Genomic DNA, 23,200 nt, shown 5'->3' on the forward strand with positions numbered 1-23,200 from the left:
TCTCTTCTCCAGCCAGCACTGGTTTTTCTAAGCTCATTCTTTTGTTGCTGTCTCTTGCTCCACTTCCCATTTCTAGTTTCCTCTACGCCTGGAACTGGTGCAGATTCTTTCATAGCTGCAAGGTCCAACACTGATCTATGATTAAAACCAATCATCCAGCATATTGTGCCCGCCCCCCCTCCCTGAAAAGCATTTTGCACCACTTCCAAAACAGCATGGTTTAAAGGTTCAGGATCACAAACCTGGAAGGAACCTGAAGGAGAGTCCTCACGTATGTGAGTCACTCACTCTGATGGAACAATTTTAAAGAACATTAGAGATATGTTCAGAGATGTAATGTGACTTGGCCAAGGCTGTGCAGCTAAATCAGAGGCAGAAAGTGCAGCCATCATCCACTACACCACAAAAAAATCCAAGATTAAGGTTAAGAAAAGCCAGAATAAAGAGAAACCAGAGTAAAAGGTCTAGTAGATAAGAAAAGTCTCTAGGACCTCTCCAAACTTTTAGATGGAATAAAAACAATGTGTATAATGAGAAATACTGCACAGTCCAACTGCTGCCATTAAGGACCACAGTGCAATTATTCTCAGCTTTGAAACTGAACCCGCGGCCGCAAATGTCAGATAAATTAATCGAGTGGAAGAAGGATTAAGGAGACACACGGAGATAAAAGCCAAAGGAAACCAACCCTTTTACAAGCAGATCATCCGAGTTATCATAAAGGTTAAGTTTTAGCTTACTTTAGGGAGCACTGACAGATCCCATTTAATTTCAGTGATAAAGCAACAAGATATTTACAACATTTTTAAAAACATCAATTCAGAAATACTAAGTCAGGCAAGCATGCAAAATTCAGAATATAAACAAATACAAAGCCAGGTTGCCCAAATACACTTCTCAGGTGAAGATGGATTTGAAGCTGTCCAACGGAACCAACTGAATCAGGAGCAGAAGGGGACACCTCAGAGATCAGGAGACTGATTTCCTTACTTCATAAATGAGCAAAATGAGCAGACATGAACTGGCAAAAGCTCACATAGCTAGATTAGTGGCATATACAGATCTAATTCCTAGTGTTATTTGCAACTCCACATATTTAAAACACATGGAGAAAAATCCCCAGAACACATGAAGGCCACTGATTTAAACACAACATCTCCAGACTAACCCAAGGGGACAGGGTGAAGTTGCTAGCACAGCAGCACACCGCACATGGTTAAGAGATTAAATGGAAATGTCTCTTGAAGAACTTTAATGCTCAGTCTTCACAATACAATCAAGTTTCCATTCAATTTTCTAATTTATGTCAAAATGTGCTAGTTTATAAAAAAAGTACATTCTTCAGCTTTCTTCCACCCTCTTTCACCTATCTTAGAAATGGAGTATTGGGTATTTTTAATGTAAGTATGTTATATATGTACACTTTAATTGCATATTTTAGAAATAAACAAAATCCATGATATTTTGGTAACTCATAGTGTATTTATAAAATGAAAAGCTCTCTACAAAATACACTTTTCACTGGGAAAATAAATAAAACAGACAAATGGATCTACGCAAAGCAAACATGAACTTTGGTAGATTTCAGTGTAGGACAGTCCACAACAAGCTTATTTGCCCTTTTTCCCCCAGAGCTGCTCAGCTTCCAAGTTAAGAATTTTAAAAATATTTTGAAGTGAGATTTTATTATGTTGAAATTCTTCATTCCACATCATCTTCAGCCAAGCTCTGAGCACTTACAATTCTCTGAAAGAAAAAAAAATTCAAGTGTTATAAGCATGTAATCAGGATTCTAAGTTCAACAGAAAATGCTCTTTGATTCAAAGAATCAAATCTTGCTAACAGTTCACCCATTTTGACATTTATTTCAACAGTTAACCGTTTATATATTGTTATTATCTAAGAAAACGATGATTATACTATTGCCAGTTCCATTTCAAAATTTAAGTCAGAAAAACATAATATTACATTATGCTATATGTTAGCCAATTACATAACTCAAATCAGAAAGAGTTTCAGAGCTCTTCATTCCCATACAAACTAAGAATACTGATCAGTACTTTATAACTTTTAAGTTATGCTTATCTTTCATATAAATGGGATTTTTGCACTTCTGAGTAGGGATTTAGGGATGTAATCTAATAGCTCCAAATTCAAAGCCCACCTCAGCAGGGGTGGAACTGTGTTATTAGACAAGTGAGGTCAAAGAGTGCTGTATGACATAAGGTCCAAGCTATGCCATCTTGACTCCATGTCCTCTGTTAGGCCACCTTACTTACCTAAGGCATAATCTCTCAGAAGAGGAGGCAGAGAGCTAGTTTTAGAAAAACGTCAAGAGTGGCATGGGTCTGGGGCCTGTGACTTAACACTAAGATACACACTGCCAGGTCTACCTCTGGGCCACAATCTTTAGATCTTATGCCTAGTCATTTGAGTGTTTTGTCACTGGGGAAGAAAATTTCAAGCACCAATATTTCTCCAATATGCAGGTAAGTTTTATGATTTCACCATGTTCATTAAGCTCATTTTCAGATGCCTCTAAACATTCCATTCACAGAAATTCCACACTTACAACATTTCTAGTCCTTACCTGACTAATTGTTGGGAGTTTAGTGAGCAGCATCTGGAACACTGGCGGTGGAAGAGTTTGCTGCAATACTTGCAGCAATTGCTGTGGCTGCCCACATACAGCAATTGCATTTGTCAGATGGTCCACACCCTTTTCATATTCACCTGTAAGGTTCATATAAAATTGTAACCTGAAAAGCCTTCGCCTTTGTCAAAAAAATTCAACTTTTCACACCATCTCCAAGTGATGCAGAACAAAACCTGTGTAAGTAAAAAACTGAAAATAATCTATAGTGTATTCATATATCTGAATATTATTAATCTATTATCAAGAATGAGTCAGATTACATATTCTAATATGGAGATGCCCTCAATCTACATACATACATAAGGGGAAAAGTACAGTGTAGAAATGTATTTCCAAAAGCATTACTAAGAAATTACGAACAACTGAAAAGTACTTTTCTATGAAAAGAGCAAACTTAGGAGATGGATGACAGAGTAGAAAACTTACTCAATTTTGCTTTAAACCAACCATTTGTACCAAATCAATGTTATCACATGGAAATAAAAAATGCTGTGGCCAGGGAATGCAGTGGAGGATGGCCCAAGTACTTGGGCCCTGCACCCCATGGGAGACCAGGAGAAGTACCTGGCTCCTGCCATCGGAAATAAAAAAATTTTAAATGCTACCAGTTGGAAAAATGTTCACCTTGATAAAACTATGTCAGGAAGAAGCAGGTAACAAAACAGTGATTGATCTCTAAGTGACAGTATTTATTTGCTTTATCTATAAATTTTCTTTAATAGTGTCTTATAACTCTTGGAAGAAAAAATTAAGGCTTACAGATTTTTAAGATTTACTCAATAAATATCAATTAACTGTCATGTGATCCTTGTCCTGAGTTGATTCTACCTTAAATAAAATTCTAAAAAATTCTAATATTTTCTGAATAAAATTTTGTGCTATTAGGGGCCAGTGTTGTAGAGCAGAAGGTTAAGCTGCCACTTGGGACTCCTAAATCCCATACTAGAGTGCCAGTTCAATTCCCAGCTACTCCGCTTCCCAGCCATCCAGCTTCCTGCTAACGCATCATGGAAGCAGAATATGGCCCACGTGCCTGGGCCCATTATCCATGTGCAAGTCCTGGATGAAGTTCCAGGCTCCTGGTTTCAACCTGGCCCAGCCTGGACTGTTGCAACCATTTGGTGAGTAAACTAGTAAATGGAAGATCTCTCTCCCTATCACTATGCCTTTTGAATAAATTCTTTTAAAAAATTTAAAATACTGATACAGGTGAGTCTCTCCCAGTTCTGTACCATTTCTGAACAGAGATATTTGCTGCCTTGGCTTCAAATTATCCTTCTCAGGAAGTACGTATGGTGAACATCTTTGGAATTACAAAGTATCTCCATTTGGAACAAGGCTCTATTTGTGTTTCATTCAGAATATAATCGACATTTATGGCAAACCACAAACATCTTTTTAAAGATTGTTTCCATAAATTCAGGGCTCCTCTCCTATACACAAACCCACTATGTGTACTGGTGGGTATGCACTGTGGGGCACAAAGAACCAGGCAAATGACAATACCCCGGCTACTGCTATTATAGTGAGTAATAAGCTGTCTTTTGTGTGACTCAGGCATCTCATGCCTTCAGCCAGCACCCATAAAATGGGCAAACCAATGTATATGGTAAAATTTCAGATCCTTCACCTTCTGATACCATAAAGATTACGTTTTCAACTAAGCTGTTTTTATTTACTAAGCAATCATTCATTAAAAAATTTCAGAGTAAACCAATCTTAGTAAGAATGAGTTTTAAATTATATTAATTAGATATTTTCTAACAGTGCTTTTCTAGTACTGACTTTAGACATATGACCTAGCAGTTAGGACACTGCCCAAGATATATCAGAGCACCTATGCTCAAGTCCTAGCTCCACTCCCAAGTCCAGTTTCCTGCAAATGCAGACCTAGAAGGCAGCAGAAGATGGCTCAGGTAGTTAGCTGGGGTCCTGCCACCTATATGAGAATTGGATTCAGTTCCTAGCTCCTGTCTTCAGTTGGGCCTGGACCTGGTGTTGTGGGCATTTGGGGACCGAGTCAGCAGAAGGGCGCAGAAGGGCGATCTCTGTCTTCTCTCTTCAAACAAATAAGTATTTTTAAAAACCATTATTTATCCAAGTGGCTCAAACACTCCCTCCTCAATCTTTATTCTCCTAACATTTAGCAAGTACCAGAAACAGTGTTCTTTGTGGTTTATAGGAACAGATTCATATCATTATCAGAACCTTCAGTCAGTTACTAGCCTTAGTCCTCATTAAGAGGAATTAAGAAATTGCTTAAAGTTATAGAGCCCAGGGCTTCTTAAGTCCAGAACTTTCTGTTTATATTGCTAACTTCCACCTTAACACAAGTAACAGCACAGGTGTTGAACTAAATCTGATTTATTCTAAACTAAGTCAACAGCCAATGACACAAGAAGGCTTCCCAAAAGACAAATCAAATATACAACCAAAAATTTTCTCAGCCTTTTTGAGAGCCATTCACGACCTAAGATAATGTCATCAGATCATTCCTAACCATTGTACTTCTTTTTGTCCCCGAGACTGGCTGATTTCCAATATCCTCCTACCATTAGACCTCATGCCTTTGAGGCTGCAAGCTGATGACAAGCATGGCTCTCATAACTGTCACTCCTGGTGTTCTTTCTAGGACCCTGAATTTGGTATATGATGGTGTAGCTCTTATTCTACCAATTAGCTTCTGTGTAAAGATTAAGAAAGCTTTGGGGTAAAAATGTGAGTACTGTGGGGTCTCTGACAGCACTTAAATTTAGTAAAGTTTTCCAAGAGCTTCCTCAACACCTCTCAACTATAGCCTGAAACAACTGAATCTCCACTGCCAATGTAAGAACTGTGATTTTTCTAATCTATACACTGTTTCAGGATACCCCAATTGTGTTGGCAATTGCCATATGGGTATGTTCAGCCACCATGCTGACCTCCTTGTAATTTCTGAAATGCTGTCGTAAAGATGATCACCACAAGAGTGGTGCACCTCTGCTGTGCACTGATTCAGTAATGTTCAGTGAAGAGGTATATGTGATCAAGAAATTGGCTCAGTTCCTTTTTAGACATAATAAAACATCTCTGAACCAAGTTTGGCAATTATCTTTTCTGCAAATCCAACAATGTTAAAAAATATATCCGGGTACACTGACACGACCTCAATTAATCAACCTGTCTTGCAAAGCAGATGTTACTATCAGTTTTGCTGTCTAGATAGCCACAGCATTAGCAGTACCTTTTGTTAGTACCAAGAGTAACAAAAGCATCATACAGGAGCCAGTTCTGTGGTGCAGTAGGTGAAGCCACTGCCAGTGATGCTGGCACCACATATCAAAGTGTCCCTTTCAATCCCACTTGCCTTGCTTCCAATCTAGCCCATGGTTAATGTGGCCAGGAAGGCAGCAGAGGACGGTCCAAGTACTTGGGTCCCTGCCACGCATGTGGGAACCCAGATGAAGCTCTAGGCTCCTGGCTTAGAAGTGGGCCAGCGCCAGCCACTGTGGCCATTTGGAAAGAGAACCAGTCGATGGAATGTCTCTCCCTCTCTGTCACTCTCCTTTCAAAAGAAATAAATTTTAAAAAATTAAAAAATACCATCATCAGATAATCATCTATTATACAATATGGAAAGATCGAACCCAATGTTAAAGGAATACAAAGTACTGCCATTCAGAATTAAGCCCAGCTTACCAACTGATGGGATTCTTCTCCCTTTCCCCAATACCCACAACCTCTCTCTCAGATCACTGGAGGAACTGAAGTGTTTGTTAGGTCTGTAAAAGACCTAGAAATATTTCTTGAATCTTTCTCCTGTTCTCACATTTTAATTGGTTCTCCTACATACTTCTGGCCTGGGCCAGCCCTGGCTGTGGCAGGCATTTGGGGAGTGAACCAGCAAACTGAAGCACATGCTTGCTCATGCTCCATCACTCTGCCTTTCAAATAAATACATAAAACTTATAAATAAAAAATATTACTTCTTGGGAAATGGAAGACATGAATAAAAGAAAAAAAAAAGCCGCCACAAATGAAACATGCACACATATGATCATGCAGTTCAGTTCTAAATCTATATTGATGCAGCAATGAGAATAAGAAAAACAACTTAAAGCCGATGTCATTTTTATCAGTAACTATGTACTTCAAAAGTACTTTTGGGATAAATGTTAATATGACACAAAAAAGATTACTGAGGGGCCTGGTACTGTGACGTAATGGTTTAGTAAAGCCAGCGCCTGCAATGCCAGCATCCCATATCAGTGCTGGTTCAAGTCCTAGCTACTCTACTTCCCACCCAGCTCCCTGCTATGGCCTGGAAAAGCAGTAGAAGATGATGGCTCATGTCCTTGGGCCCCTGCACCCGTGGCAGGAGATCTGGAAGAAGCTCCTGGTTCCTGATTTTGACCTGGCCCAGCCTTGGCCATTCGGGGAGTAAACTAGCAGATGGAGGACCTCTCCCTCTCTCTCCCTGTAACTCTGCCTTTCAAATTTGTCAATTTCATAATTTAACTCTGTAACAGGAATCACTGAAGGGAAAAAAATCCCCTTAATTGTGTCAGAGGGAATAAATAAGGCACAAATTAATGAAAAGTCTAAATTCTGGATGAGACACTACTGGTTACTTCTGAAATGAGGTGTCATGAACTCACCATGTGATCTTGATTAGGTAAATTAACCTTCTCTGGGACTTAATTAGCCATTCTTTCCTATAAACACTGGAAAATACCTGAAGATTAGATGAAGGCATTGAATAGTATATTCCTGCCTCACATGCTTCAGTTACTATCTACATATTGCACCACAGCTATATATAGAGTCTAAACTACTTAATAGTAACCTCATTTGGAAAAATTTTATTTTTTGTCATATGATATAGCAAGAACTAAAATTCAATTAAAATACACTATAGGTGATGATAACCCAAAGAAATATTTCTCTCTAGAACTAGTCTTATATAAATAATCACACTGCTAAGTATTCAAAATATGTCTTGAAATATTTACACTTCTTTTCCTAAAAATAACCAAGCTACATAAGAAAAACCTCTTATCATCATAAATTTATGAGTTTAAAGAATAGTTTTAGTTCTATACTCTTTTAATGATTATTACCTTGAGCTAGTAACTCTTCACCAAGCTGTATTTCTTCAAGGAAGAACTTCTGAACAGCTTCTGCATCTTTAAGGTCAGGTAACTATTGGGAAATAGACTCGTTAGTAACTGACATCAACATTATGCCAACACCAATGAAAATAAAACAAAAAATTGAATAGCTAGTTCCAAAATTGGTAAGAGACAGTTATTATTAACACTTTTACCAATTATAATATCTATAATCAAATGAATGAAAGAAAAAATGTTAATTAAGTTGGTATTTTAATAGTTCCTAGAAAGCTCTGAATCAAATCTAAGAAAAAATGAGGGGCTGGCGCTGTGGTGCAGTGGGTAAAGCCGATGCCTACAATGCTGGCATCCCATATAGGCGCCGGTTCAAGTCCTGGCTGCTCCACTTCTGATCCAACTCTCTGTTATGGCCTGGGGAGGCAGTAGAAGATGGCACAAGTCCTGGGGCCCCTACACCTGTGTGGGAAACCTGGAGGAAGCTCCTGGCTTCGGACCGGCACAGCTCCAGACGTTGCAACCAAGTAGGGAATAAACCAGTGGATAGAAGACCTCTCTTTCCCTGCCTCTCCTTCTTTCTCTGGTAACTCTGCCTTCCAAATAAATAAATATTTAAAAAAAAAGAAGAAAAAAATGAAAGCTACCAGTATCTATACCATCTACACACTGTTATTTTTTGATTGCTACTATGATATACTTTTAAACAACTGTAATCATTTTGTTTTTCTGATTCAGCATTATTTCATATATTTTAATGCCATCTAAAAAATGATTTTTTTTTTTAAATTTTGACAGGCAGAGTTAGATAGCGAGATAGAGAGACAGAGAGAAAGGTCTTCCTTTTTCCGTTGGTTCATCCCCCAAATGGCCGCTATGGCCTGCGTGCTGCGCTGATCTGAAGCCAGGAGCCAGGTGCTTCCTCCTGGTTTCCCATGCGGGTGCTTGGGCCATCCTTCACTGCCTTCCCGGGCCACTGCAGAGAGCTGGACTGGAAGAGGAACAAATAGTCTAGTACCCAGCGCCCCAACTGGGCCTAGAAACCGGGGTGCCGGTGCCACAGGCAGAGGATTAGCCAAGTGAGCCACAGCCGGCCAATCATTTTCTTTTTGTTGGGCATCTGAGCTACTTGTAAATTTTTTTGCAATTAAAATTATAAGCAGTTATTCAAATGTTTGTATTGCTGTGTTTTATTTTGTGATGTGTACCTGAAAAATTACAGAAATATATAATGCCATCAGTTATATGGCTTATCTTTCTAAAAATGGAAACTGCTATAAAAAGTCCTTTTTTTTATTTAAAAATCTATACTTCAACTAAGTAAAGTTTTTAGTTTTGGATCATATCATATACATTTATAATCCAGCAACAGTGAAAAATGTGAAGTCTCTAGTAGAGGTATCTTTCACTGACTACCTCCAGCATTTAGCAATAATCTATTGTATTCTTTAATCTACAAATATTCACTAATACATATCTACATCTATTTTTCTGGGTTGTTAGTGAGACAAGGCTACCAAAAAGATAACAAAGGGCAACTAATGAAGGATAATCTGTAGCTGAACTAAATTATTCACCCATTCCTAAAAACACAAACTATTTTAAAATAGAGTATCAACGTCCAACATCAACCAGTTTTCTCAAAACACATACTGAAGCATATTTTTAGGTGATATGATATTTCTGTAAAGGATAAATATATAGTATTTAAACAAAACACAAATGGATTGTTACCTTGGAAAGCCCAGCTCTCTCTTTGGCAAGCTTTTGTTTCTTTCTTCCTACAAGAAATGAAATACGGTATTTTCATTTTGCCATTAGCAAAAGTCAAATTCCTGTGGCGGTCATTAATGAATTCCATTTACAAACATTCCTGACTAGTACTCTGCCTTCCATGGTCCCCCTGTCAAGGCCACATGAATAGGTCTAATCAGTAAGCTACAGGCAACATGACATTCAGGCAGGAGGTTTTTTTCTTCTTTCTGGGAAACCTGCTCAGCAACTCAAAAGATGGAGACAGTTCAACAGCTAAAGTAATGACAATAAGCAGAGCTGAGATGCCCTGCCCTTCAGCCTGCACAGGATATGTAAAGGGGAAGTAGAACATTGCTTTTAGGGAATTACTGAGATACACCAGATTCTACCTTTAATAAAAGTTAAAAATTAATGTCATTCTTTTTTTAAAAAAGATTTATTTATCTGAAAGTCAGAGTTACACAGAGAGAGGAGGAGAGGCAGAAAGACAGAGAGAAAGCTCTTCCATCCACTGGTTCACTCCCTAATTGTCCGCAATAGCCGGAGCTGTGCCAATCCAAAGCCAGGATCCAGGATCCAGGAGCTTCTTCCGTGTCTCGCACGTGGGTGCAGGGGCCCAAGCACTTGGGCCATCTTCTACTGCTTTCCCAGGCCAGAGCAGAGAGCTGGATTAGAAGTGGAGAAGCCGGGACTAGAACCTGTGCCCATATGGGATACCAGCAATGGCAATGCAGGCGGCGGCTTTACCTGCTATGCCACAGCACTGGCCCCAATGTCATTCTTAAATAGGATAAAAATAACATTTGAGAAAGTTTTCTAAAAATTACAATACAGTATTTAGGTAGTTGGTAAAAGTTGGGAGGAGACACAGTTCAGAAATGCACTGTTATGCTAAAATCTTAATTGAACTACTGCTGGCTATTTAAGACTTCCGCCTAGAATATGTAGGTTGTTTTGTAAGTCTTTTTTTTTTTACTACAAAGTCAAGAAACTAAAAATCTGAGAAGAGATGTTTAAAGCTCTAAAATATTAATCAATTCTTTTTTAAAGAAATATTTAATTTTTTGGAAAGAGTTACAGAGAGAAAGGAAGAAAAGATAAGGCTCTTCAATCTACTGGTTCAGTCCCCAAATGGTCAAAACAACCAGTACTGAAACTAGGAGCCAGGAGCTTCCTCCCAGTCTCCCACGTGGGTGCAGGGGCCCAAGCATTTGAGCCATCGTCCACTGCTTTCCCAGGCCATTTAGCAGGGAGCTGGGGGGGAAGGTGAGCAGCCAGGACAAGAACCAGCATCCATATAGGACGCCAGCATCACAGGCAGTGGCTTTACCTGCTAGCCACAACGCAGGCCCCAACTAATCAACTCTTAAATCAATCCATCATTAACAGGAAACTCAGTACTATTTCCCCCCCCTCAGTACTATTTTAAATTCCTCTTTATTGGTATACCCCACGCTAAAAGGTGCTGGCAAAGGGGCCAATGTTGTGGCTAGGGGAGTAAGCCACAGACACTAGCATCCCATACAGGAGTGCTAAGGTTTGAGTTGCCGCTCTGCTTCAGATTCAGCTCCCTACTACTAGTGCACTTGGGAAGGCAGTCAAGACTGCTTAACTGCTTCATACTTTAGCCTACTGCCCTTTGAAAGAGACCAAAATGGCTCCTGACTTGAGCCTGGCCCAAATCTGGCAGGTGAAAGTTCTCTCTCTCTCTGCCTTTCAAAGAAACCTTTAAAAAATTGAAAAGGGGTGTTGGCTTAGAGTAAGCAAAGCAATTTTTTAGTCCAAATGGCCTGTTTTGTATCCAAGCTCTTCCATTTACTAGCAGTATGTGATTGGGCAAGTTATAATAACCTGGGCATCTCTTTTCATACAACTGTTTAACAGTACCAACTTCATAGAGATGACAAATTATTTTTTAAAATTCCTGGTTTACAATACACGTGCCATGTAATAAGCATTTCTTTTTTTTTTTTTAAATTGTTTTATTTGACAGAAGAGTTATAGACAGAGAGAAAGGTCTTCCTTCCATTCACTCCCCTAACGGCTGCTAGGGCCAGCGCTGCACCAATCCGAAGCCAGGAACCGGGTGCTTCCTCCCGGGTCTCCCATGCGAGTGCAGGGACCCAAGCACTTGGGCCATCCTCAGCTGCCCTCCCGGGGCCACAGCAGAGAGCTGGACTGGAAGAGGAGCAACAGGGACTAGTACCCAGCACCCCAACCAAGACTAGAACCCGGGGTGCCGGCACCACAGGCAGAGGATTAGTCAAGTGAGCCATGGCGCCGTGTAATAAGCATTTCAAATTGAGTCATTCCCTCAGTAAGGGTTGTTTTATGCTAACTACCTAAAGTAATAATCACTGAGTACTACCAATGATATGGAAAATAACTGTGACACAACTAAGGAAAGAACCTGACACGAAGACAAGAAACACTCGGATGTTAAGAAGTCGTTTTTTGGGTGGGCACGAGGCCTAGTGGTTAAAACAACTGCGTTTGATTCTGGGATCGCGCTTCCTGTGAATACAGACCCCTGGAACAACAGGCAATGACTCAGTCAGTTGTGTCCCTGCCACCATCATGGGCAACATGCAATGAACTCCCAACTCTGAGCTCCAGCTCCAGCCCAAGCCTGGCTGTGAATGAGGAGTGAATGAGAAGATAGGAGAGCTCTCAGTAGCCCTTTCTCAAATAAATGATCTTTTTTGTAATTTTAAAAAGGAACTCAGTTCTAGTTGCTACAGATCAGATACTATTTTCAACATTATCAATAGATAATAAAACAGATATTATCACCCCTAATTCTAGACATGACAACATTTATCTAGGTCACAACTAGTACATAATGGAGTGTCAATTCAAACCTGGGCAGATGAATTTCAGAGCCTGTGCACTCAAGTATTATTCTGCCTCCATACTCAATAGTACAGTGAAATAAAGACATCCCTGTTAGACATTCCTCTAAAAATAAGATATCTCAGAAATGAACAGGGGAAGCTTGTGAACTAAACAATAACACAATTCGTTAAGCCAGAATTTAGTGAAAATGGCAAAAATAATGAAATCCTGAGTAGAGTGAAACTTAGGTCTACTTCTATCCAGCCTTTACAAAACTTTAATAGGATATGGAGGAAGTACAATTGTTGAATGCATATACATTTGACTGATACTGTTATCAATTTTTAAAAAAGATCTATTTATTTATTTATTTGAAAGTCAGAGTTACACAGAGAGAAGAGAGGCAGAGAGAGAGAGAGAGAGAGAGAGAGAGGGAGAGAGGTTTTCCATCCGATGGTTCACTCCTCAATTGGCTGCAATGGCCGGAGCTGTGCCAATCCGAAGCCAGGAGCTTCTTCCGGGTCGCCCACGCGGGTGCAGGGGCCCAAGGACTTGGACCATCTTCTACTGCTTTCCCAGGCCATAGCAGAGAGCTGGATTGGAAGTGAAGTAGCCAGATCTCGAGCCGGCACTTCAGGCCAGGGCGTTAACCCGCACTGGCCCCTATTGTTACCAATTTTAAGATCATTTGGATGCTTTACATTTCTAGCAGTAAGATTAAAATTCTCAAGTCTCCACGTGGTGGCAGGGACCCAGTCACTTAAGTCAGCATCATTGTCTCCCAGGATCTGCATTAAAAGAAGCTGGAGAGGCTTCTACACTGTGGTGTAGTGGGCTAAATCCTCCAGCTATGCTAGTCCTGGCTGCTCCTCTTTCGATCCAGCTCCCTGCTAGGGTCTTCAAAAGCAGTAGAAGATGGCATAAGTATTTGAGACCCTGCATCCGTGTGGGAGACACAGAAGAAGCTCCTGGCTCCTGGTTCAGATCAGCCCAGCTCCGGCCATTGCGGCCATTGGGGAGTGAACCAGCAAATGAAGAGACCTTTCTCTTTGTCTCTCCCTCTCACTGTCTGTAATTCTACCTCTCAAATAAATAAATACAAATCTTAAAAAAAAGAAAAAAAAAACTGGATCACAAGCCAGATCTGTGGCTCAAAGCCAGAAGCGCTTAATAAGGGATACAGACATCTTAACTACTGGGTCAAATGTGCATCCCTAAATCACTTTAAAGCATTTATTTATTTATCTAAAAGATCCATTTATTTGAAAGACAGGGACAGAGAAGGGGAGAGACAGAGATCTTTCATCTGTTGGCTCATTCCTCAAATGGCTCCATCAGCTAGGGCTGGGCCAGGCTTAAGCCAGGATCCAGAAACTCCATCTGTGTCTCACACACATAAGTGGCAGAGACTAAAAAAATCCTCTGCCTTCCTAGGCACATTAGCAGGAAGCCAGATTCAAAGTGGAGCAGCAGGGACTCCAGTAAGGCATGGGGCAGACTCAAGCTGCAGCTTAACCCACTGCAGCACACCACCACTGCCAAAGCATTCATTTAAAGAAGGCTGTATATTAATGATAGAGGCTTCATTTCATTTATTAATGATGGGATTAGTAAATACTATGCTATTAAAAATCCTGATAATCTGCTCTTGCTACCTGGAGACAAAAGTCTGAATGAATAGTGACCCAAATCTAAACATCTAACTTCATCTAATAAATATTTTGTCTCTTCTCCTTTAAAAAAAAAAAAAAAAAAAAAAAACAAGGAAAGAAGCTAAATGATTTGAGAAACTGTCCTTATACTGCAGATATAAATATTCTACCAGAAACTAGACTAGAAAAATTCAAAATTACTGAACTGAAAGTTATTTCATCCCCCATATACCGAATACCTTCAAGTTCTTAAAACCAGCCAATCTTGCAATTACCTTCAAACATTTCCCAAAATTACTCTGAATACAAGTTTTACTTGGTCATTAAAAAAATCAAGATAATCCTATTCACAAACAATCTCTAGCATTCATCAATTACGTGTCAGGTAAAGTACTGAAACTCTATACTTAACACCATTTCACAAAAGAAAAACTAAGGCTTTAAGTTATTTGCCCAAGGGATACTGCTGCACAAGTAATTCACTTAAATCACTGCTGACTGCTTAAGTCAGAAAAAAAATTTCTTGGATGGAAAATGACAGAAAAGGAACTTTTAAAACTAACATTCCAGGGGGCGGCACTGTGGCACAGCGCCATCTGCGCACTGCCTGAGTCTTGGCTGCTCCACTTCCCAACCAGCTCCCTGCTAATGGCCTGGGTAAAAAGCCAAAGATGGCCCAAGTCTTTGGGCCCCTGCACCCACGTGGGAGACCCAGAAGAAGCTCCTGGTTTGCTCTGGGGAGTGAACCAGCAGGCAGAAGCTCTCTCTCCCTGTCACTCTGCTTTTCAAATACATAAATAAATCTATTAAAAAAAAAAAAAAAAAAAAAGAAAAAGAAACTAACATTCCAAAATGTTAGCTCCTCTGATTTCTTCAACCAAATGCAGATTTCAACAGAATTTTTCAAAGGAGTTAATTCATTCACTGACTCAGTCCCATTTTTTTTTTTTTTTAAGTTCTAGAACTTTAAATTCCAGAAGTCACACAGCCAGCATCTATAGTGGGGCCTTCCCTAATCCTGGTGAGTTCTTCACACATCTGCCCCAAACCAAGGACACTACCTGATTCTACAGCAAAGGAAATCAAGATTCAGAAAGCCCAAGAGTATGCTGCTCATCAGTGACTAAGCTGGCTCTGCAAGGCCAGCCTGAACCCAAATCAGCACTCCTTCCATTAGTCTAACTATAAATAAGGCAAATTACATCTTTTTCCTCTTAAAAGGGAAACAGCTAGAACTACATTTAAATGACATCAGATCATCGCATGGATGGTCACGTGAAACACTTGAAGGACCTAGGATAGCTTAATAAACAACATTAAACTGGATAATCACTTCTTTGTACTTTCTCTGGACTTTTCATAAAGTCCAGAACATGTACATTTTAACTTCAAAAACTGTTTTGACTGAGCAACCCGGGCAAGTCAAAAAACATTTCTTATTGCGACAAATTTACTCTTGATTGTTGCAAAAGAACATTCCTCCGAAACCCAAGCGGGTCGCTGTGGTTTTGGTGACACTGTTTCTTTCTTGCAAATCTTATTAAAAAAAAAAAATATGTCGCAGGTATGAAATAAGACTGATCCACAGGAGAAGGGCAGCCTTTTGGACTCCCCTGCGATTTCTATAGCATTCACTGATATCTTGGAAGCGTTTTCAGCGAAGCTACCAAGAAGGTTTAGGAATGCAACAATGATACAGCGCTACATTTACCGACTTAGTTTCAGGCTAAATAAAATGTGTCAAATAAAAAAGGCTCGACTTCCGCATTAACAGCTATTTTAAAAGAGGACTAGCAAAAAAAATAAAGGGAACACTCCTCCGTCTCCCGCACCAGTTCCCAGATCCTCCATCCCCCAACCTTAATTTTAATACCAACTGGAGTGCATTTACACGGTAGAAGGGTTTGAGAAAAACAAAATGGAGGGAATCCCGCGGGCCCGCCAGCCCCGGGAGCCCGGGGAGTCACGCCGCCATCGCCTCTTCCGGGCCACACCACGCGGTCGCTCAGCGCGCGGAGGCGAAGGGCGGCGGCTGCGAGGCAGGGCAGCGCGAGGGTGCGGTGCGGGCCCAAGGGCGAGGGGGACACACTCACGTTCTCGCAACCTGTTCTTGAAGTTGGGGTCACTCCGTCTTTTGCGGTCGAAGTAAATGCAATACCCGATGAAAAGGGCCCCGCATACGCCGGCGGCGATGGCGCTGTTCCGGCCCACCATGGTCTCTCAGCTGCAGAATGTGATGGCAGCGGCGAGGCCTCCGAAGCAACGGTTGGCCGCGAACCCTCAGAGCGGACGGCGCCGCTCTGGACTCTCGTCCGCCGGCCAGGGAAGCGGAAAGACCGAGCGCGAGCCACTTCCGGCCCAGTCGACCGAGGCCCCCGAGAACGTCCAAGGCAGTGCCTGAGCGCCGGCGTCGCGCTGCTGACGCGCCTGCGCAGCGGACCACGCCGCCGCCATTTCCGGCTTTGCTCAGAGGTGGAGGGATTCCGTGCAGAATTACGCACTGCCCTCAAACCCGGGAATGGGAGGTTTTGTTGCGGCGCACAGGGGCGCATCCCATCTGGGAGGGCCCACTTGTGCGCACCTTAGCTTCCGCTCCAGGTTCCTGCAAAGGCACACCTTGGGAGGCAGGATGGGGTGGCTCAAGTGGTTGGGTTCCTGCCACACACCTGGGAGACCCAACTGCGGTTCTGTACTCCTGGCTTTGGCCTGGCTCAGCCCCCGCTGTTGCAGACATTTGGGGAGCGGAACAGCTGTGTGTGTGTGTGTGTGTGTGTGTGTGTGTGTGTCAGGCAGTTTGCCTTTCAACTAAAAACCTGGACACCAGCGCAGTGGCCTTCCCAGCCCGGCAATACTGTGTGGTCACACATTCATGTGCTGTGTGCTGGGGAGGGTTTCGCTTCTTTGGTTCTGATTTGCACCTTTTTTGCCATTTAAAACTGCCTAAGTGTAGCACTTAGGCCTGAGTCCCAAGGGTTCAGAACCTGAGAGGGTAGTGGGAGAACCCCCCCGTTGATAGCCAGCATCTCATACGAAAATGACCAGGAGCCCCTTACAGCTGTGACTCGGGTCTGAAGTAAAGGCAGCGTTGGAGAATAGTGTGCCCTTAACCAATGAAATTTAGTTTAGCTCTGGGTAGCTGGTGTCAGTTACTGGAAGGGTACTCTCAGGACCTAACCCAGCCCAGGAACCAGGCAATGGCCTCCTGCTTCAGTGAGGATGAGCCTGAGATACTGAAGAAGGCTAAAAATTAAACCAAAGGCATGTGTGATGGTGCAGATGTACCAAAGCAAGTGTCCTGATTACATGCAACAGAGAAAACAAAATGTTTTTTCTTACACCTAGTACACATAGCTGTTAGGAAACTGGCGCAGTTTTAGCCAGGTGGCCACATGGCCCAGCTACCTGAGCCAGGCTCCACCCCACCCTCCTGCTTCCCTGCCCGCCCTCAGGCAAAGTTTTAAAAAGGCCTGTTCCTGCACACGTGCTCTCTTGGCTCTTCCCTCTTGGCTCTTCTCTCCTGTGCTCTCTCGGTTCTTCTCTCTGGCCGCCTCCTCCTGTGGTCTCTTGGCTCTCTCTCTTAGCTCTCCTCTCCTCTGCTCTGCTCTATCTTCTCTCATTCGCTCCCCTCCTCTGGCTCACTCTCGGATACTCTTTTTTTCCTTCGTCCCCCCTTCACTCTGGTCTGTTGGGTGTTCCCCAATAAACCCTTTCCCTTACTCCGGTGTCCGGTGTGTTTTGCGATGGCCAACATTAATGTATAACAATAGCTTTTGATTCTCTCCATCCCAAAAAGTTGCCAGTGAACCTCCAGTACCCATATGTGTTCTGAGCCTCAGGTGTATGAACAGAAATGACTAACCCAAGCTACATCTAGCAGGAGGCCTTTCGTGGCCATCATGTCATTACTCCTCAATAAACACAGAACATGGCCCTTCTCTCCTACCCCTCACAATTGTGTATGTACTAAATGCAGTATAGGGGCCAGGGCTGTGACATAGTAGGCTAAGCCTCTGCCTGTGGTGCCGCCATCCCATATGGATGTTGATTCGTGTCCCGGTTGTTCATCTTCCAATCCAGCTCTGCTATGACCTAGGAAAGCAGTGGAAGATGGCCCAAGTGCTTGGGCCCCTGCACTCACATGGGAGACCCAGAAGAAGCTCTTGGCTCCTGGCTTCAGAATGGCCCAGCTCCGGCCTTTGTGGCCATTTGGGGAGTTAACCAGTGGATGGAAGACCTTTCTAGCTCTCCTTCTCTCTGTAACTCTGCCTCTAAAATAAATACAATTAAAAAAAAATCAGTCTAAATGTTAATATAGCTACACTGAGTTAGTAATATGCCAGGCAACATGTTTTAGCTATTTTTTTTAAAAGATTTATTTATTTATTTAAAAGTCAGCATTACAGAGAGAGGAAAGGCAGAGGTCTTCCATCTGCTGGCTCACTCCCCAATTGGCCACAACGGCTAGAGCTGTGCTGACCCAAAGCCAGGAGCCAGGAGCTTCTTCCGGGTCTCCCATGTGAGTGCAGGGGTCCAAGGATTTGGGCCATGCTCCACCATTTTCCCAGGCCACAGCAGAGAGCTGGATTTGAAGTGGAACAACCGAGTCTCAAACCAGTGCCCACATGGGATGCCGGCACTGCAGGCGGTAGCTTAACCCGCCATGCCACAGTGCCAGCCCCCATGTTTTATCTATTTTTTAAATATTTGTGTTTGAAAGGCACAGTTGATTTTCCCTCTGTTGGTATACTCCCCAATATAACAACTGGGGCTAGGTAGGCCAAAGCGAGAAACCACGACCTCCATCTGGGTGAGAAGGACACCAGGACTTAAGCTATCATCTGCTGCCTGTAATACCAGAGTGTGCAATAGCAGGAAGCTGGAGTGGAAGCAGAGTTAGAACTCAAGCTCACCATTCCAGTATGGGATACAAGCCTCCTAGGTGGCAGCTTAACGAAACACTCCCCTCCACTCCCAACCCTTGCTTTTTTTTTTTTTTTTTTTTGATAGGCAGAGTGGACAGTGAGAGAGAGAGACAGAGAGAAAGGTCTTCCTTTGCCGTTGGTTCACCCTCCAATGGCCGCCGCGGCCAGCCCACTGCAGCCAGCGCACTGCAGGTGGCACACTGCGCTGATCCGAAGCCAGGAGCCAGGAGCCAGGTGCTTTTCCTGGTCTCCCATGGGGTGCAGGGCCCAAGCACCTGGGCCATCCTCCACTGCACTCCCTGGCCACAGCAGAGGGCTGGCCTGGAAGAGGGGCAACCGGGACAGAATCCGGCGCCCCGACCGGGACTAGAACCCGGTGTGCCGGCGCCGCTAGGCAGAGGATTAGCCTAGTGAGCCACGGCGCCGGCCCTTTTTTTTTTTTTTTTTTTAAGATTTATTTATTTGAAATGCAGAATTACAGAGAGGCAGAGAGAGAGAGAGAGAGAGAGAGAGTGAGAGTTAGTTCTCCCATCTGCTGGTTCACTCCCCAATTGGGCGCAATGGCTGGAGCTGTGTCAGTCCACATCCAGGAGCCAGGAGCTGCTTCTGGGTCTCTCATGTGGGTTGAGGGGACCAAGAATCTGGGCCATATTCTACTGCTTTCCCAGGCCTTAGCAGAGAACTGGATTGAAATGCAGCAGCCAGGACTTGAACCAGCGCCCATGTGGGATGCTGGCACTGCAGGCGGCATCTTTACCCTCTTTGCTACAATGCCGCCCCAACACCCCCCTTGCATTTTTAAATACCTGTTGGAAAATACCTATTACCAAGGAGTGGGGAACATATGGTCCATAATCTGTGTAAGGCCTGCAAAATCATTTGGTCTGGATTTCCAAAGAAGACTAATTTTTAAGGTGATAATTTTGTACGGTTCATGAATGATGTTATAAATATTCAAATGGATCTTTGCAAAACAAAAGGTTGCCCACTCTTGGATAGACTCCTGGAATGGAAAACAGCCTAGAAATCAACTAGACATGTGTTTGTGAGCAGAATCATCAGTGGGTGATGGAATGACCTGAATAGACCATAACTATTTTTAATAAAACAAAATGAAAAACGCCATAAAACATCACATTAGAAAGGATCAGCACTGTCATGGAAACATTCATGTAAGTTAAAAATACCTGTGTACTGGTCAAAACACAGTGAAAGCCAATGCACATCATAATCTAGGAAGTGTGAAACCACTGTTCTACTCCAATCTCCTTATTTCACCAATAAAGATGTTTTACTACAGAAAGGCAGAGATATTTGCCCACAGAGTCACAGAACCCAGAGATGCCCTTATTCCCCAGTCTAAGTCACAGTTCATCTAACTAGGGAAATTAGGTGATATAGAGCATTCCTGAGTCTACTCATTCTAAATGAGAATTTTTTAACCTTGCATTTTAATCCCAGGATGATTAGCAGAAAATAAGACTTTGATTGAGACAAAGTCAAGAAACAAAGATTTCTGAGAACAAAAAGAGTAATAATGCTCAGAAAAGCCAACGGGAGTTATTACAGTCATTAAAAGTCACTGTTGACCATCCACATATACTCTCATGGCTACAAATATTTAATCAGATTTAACATGATACCAACAGTTTCCCAAGTAACAATTAACAAAAGTATCTCGTGGAATTTTTCTGTAAAACTCATACTACCTTTTTCTTGGGTCAAATGTGTTTTAAAACTATTTAGTAACACATGTATATGCTCCTTAGGCAAAGCAAAAATTTCAGCTATACACTAATATGAAATAAAATTTTAGCATTACCTCATATGCTTTAAGCAGCTGTCCACTCACAGGAGAGCCGCAACAGTCTATACAAGAGACTACACAGCTACATACAAACCATATAGTCTATATATGTTGCCTCTTTTATTTTTTGACAGGCAGAGTGGATAATGAGAGAGAGACAGAGAGAAAGATCTTCCTTTTGCCGTTGGTTCAGCCTCCAATGGCTGCCACGGCTGGCGCGCTGCGGCCGGCGCACCGCGCTGATCTGAAGCCAGGAGCCAGGTGCTTCTCCTGGTCTCCCATGGGGTGCAGGGCCCAAGCACTTGGGCCATCCTCCACTGCCTTCCTGGGCCACAGCAGAGAGCTGGCCTGGAAGAGGGGCAACAGGGAAAGAATCCGGCGCCTGGACTGGGACTAGAACCCGGTGTGCCGGCGCCGCTAGGTGGAGGATTAGCCTATTGAGGCGTGGCACCGGCCTATATGTTGCCTCTTTTAGATAAATTGAACAGGAAATATACACAAAAATGCTCAGGAATTTAAGTATATGTAAGAGTAGTAAGAATTTATTGAACCCTACTTACAAATAAAGTTCAGGGATACACATTGTGGTGCGATAGCTTAAGCCACTGCTTAGGATGCCCACACCCCATAGCAGGGTGTTTCTGATCCAGCTTCCTGAATTGCACCTGGGAGACAGCAGATCATGGCTCACGTACTTGGGTTCCTGACACCCAGGTGGGAGACCCTGAAAGTTTCTGGCTCCTGGCTTCAGCACGGCTCAACTCCAGCTTTGTGGTCATTTGGGGAGTGAACCAACGATTGGAAGCGATCTTCCTCTGTTGTTTTTCAAATAAATCTTTAAATTTCTTCTTCTTAAAGAAAAACAAGGCTTTAAGTACCACAATATCCTTAAACCAAGTATCCCAATATTGAGCATAAACTCTAGTTCCAGTAAACAGGAAAACAGAGCTCTTTGCTCCTCTACAGAGCTACGTTTTAAAGATCCATTTGGTTTTCCTAGTGCTAGTTCTAAAAAAACAGGATTATCAAAATAATTGGTAATAATTCTCCCTCTCCCCAGCCCACATCCTATCCATCAAAATGATGTATGTTCACTGGTGATTCTGCTGCCAAAATCAGTCTCCTTGGCTTACTCCCCACCCAGGCCTCCCACCTGGATACTGCCCCAACATAGATGTGATAAGAACACAACAGCTTATCACAAGGGTAAGCCCCAAGGGCATGTAATGGTATTCTCTCCCTTTGTAACTTCATTTATATTCTGCATCCAAATTACAAATTATTTTGTTAGAAACAATCCAGCTCCCTAGAGGCCTGGGAAAAGCAGCAGAGTATGCCCTAAGTGCTTGAACTGCTGCCACCCACAGAAGAAGCTCCTGGCTTCTGGCTTTGGCCTGGCCCAGCCCTGGCCATTGTGGCTATCTGGGGAATAAACTAGTGGACAGAAAATCTCTTTCAGAATAAATACATCTTTAAAAAAATAATTCTTTTAAATGTTTTTGGGAAAAAGTGTCTCATTCTACTGAGTGATATCACAGATCATAAATTTTCCTGGGATAGTATTTCTCAAATAGCAAATAAATAGAAATAAAAGTAGGAATGTTTTTTACAGCCAATTTGCTTATCATGTTCAATAACCCATGTAATCACTAGTGAAATATAAAAGAACATTTCACCAATATTCTGGTTATAAGGTTGATCATATAAAATAAAAATTCACTTCCACGTATCACAATTACAATCATAAAAAAGAAAAATGAGTAGTTATTATATAACAGCTCTTTTTTCTTAGCAACCTGACACAATATTTCCATTTTACCTATTAGGATACTTGTTTTAAGTACAATCAGAATCAAAGTTTTTTGTTTTTCTTTAAATTTTTTTCAATTAATCTTATCCCAATTAGTAATATTCTTAAAATAACTATTTCAAGTGTTAGCTATGTATTTCCAACATACAGTAAAAGAACAGGTACAGGAGTTGTGGTCTAGTAGTTAAGATGTCACTCGGGATGCCTGAGTCCCGTATCCTAGTGCCTGGGTCCGAGCTCTGTTCCTGATTCCAGCTTCCTGCCAAGTGGCACCACGGGAGGCAGCAGGTGATGGCTCAAGTACTTGGGTTCTTGCCAACCTTGTCGGAATTGAGTTCCCAACTCCCAGCTTCAGCCCGGCCCATCCCCAGCCACTGCATGCATTTGGGGAGTGAACCAGCAGATGGGAGCTCTCTCTAGTAACAAAAATTTTCAAAATGTTTTTAAAAAAATAATAGATAACTATTAAACTTCTGAATGTTCATCATAGGCTTGAAATCATTTCCTCTCCCATCAGTAGTAACACATCATCCACAGCAAATAATCTGCCTACATCTTGAATAATTCAAAGGTGGTATCTACAATGTGCACAAAGTGAGAATGTGGAAGTCTGCACATTTCACATACACCAGCCAGAAAAAATTATGAAACTCAGTAC

At 42.2% G+C, this 23,200-nt stretch overlaps 1 protein-coding gene and 1 non-coding gene across 3 annotated transcripts; both read right to left on the bottom strand.

The window, feature by feature from the left end:
* Positions 1–1,462: 1,462 nt before the first annotated feature.
* TOMM20 (translocase of outer mitochondrial membrane 20) lies at positions 1,463–16,570 on the bottom strand. Of its 2 annotated transcripts, XM_002717348.5 has the most exons (5): positions 16,097–16,439; positions 9,496–9,542; positions 7,756–7,837; positions 2,591–2,733; positions 1,463–1,746 (listed from the first exon to the last, which is right to left on the bottom strand). In XM_002717348.5, exons 1-5 carry the CDS (start codon positions 16,215–16,217, stop codon positions 1,702–1,704), a joined length of 438 nt encoding a protein of 145 aa, XP_002717394.1. In that variant the 5' UTR covers positions 16,218–16,439; the 3' UTR covers positions 1,463–1,701. The 2 variants fall into 2 exon arrangements, 1 of the variants encoding a protein (XP_002717394.1); XR_011381512.1 differs by lacking the exon at positions 9,496–9,542 and having other exon boundaries at positions 2,591–2,829; positions 16,097–16,570.
* On the bottom strand, positions 15,557–15,691 carry LOC127483625 (small nucleolar RNA SNORA14). The gene has a single exon (XR_007910063.1). It is a non-coding gene; the product is annotated as a small nucleolar RNA SNORA14 (small nucleolar RNA).
* Positions 16,571–23,200: the final 6,630 nt, after the last annotated feature.

Source organism: Oryctolagus cuniculus, chromosome 13 (assembly GCF_964237555.1).
Source record: "Oryctolagus cuniculus chromosome 13, mOryCun1.1, whole genome shotgun sequence".
NCBI classification, from domain to species: domain Eukaryota; kingdom Metazoa; phylum Chordata; class Mammalia; order Lagomorpha; family Leporidae; genus Oryctolagus; species Oryctolagus cuniculus.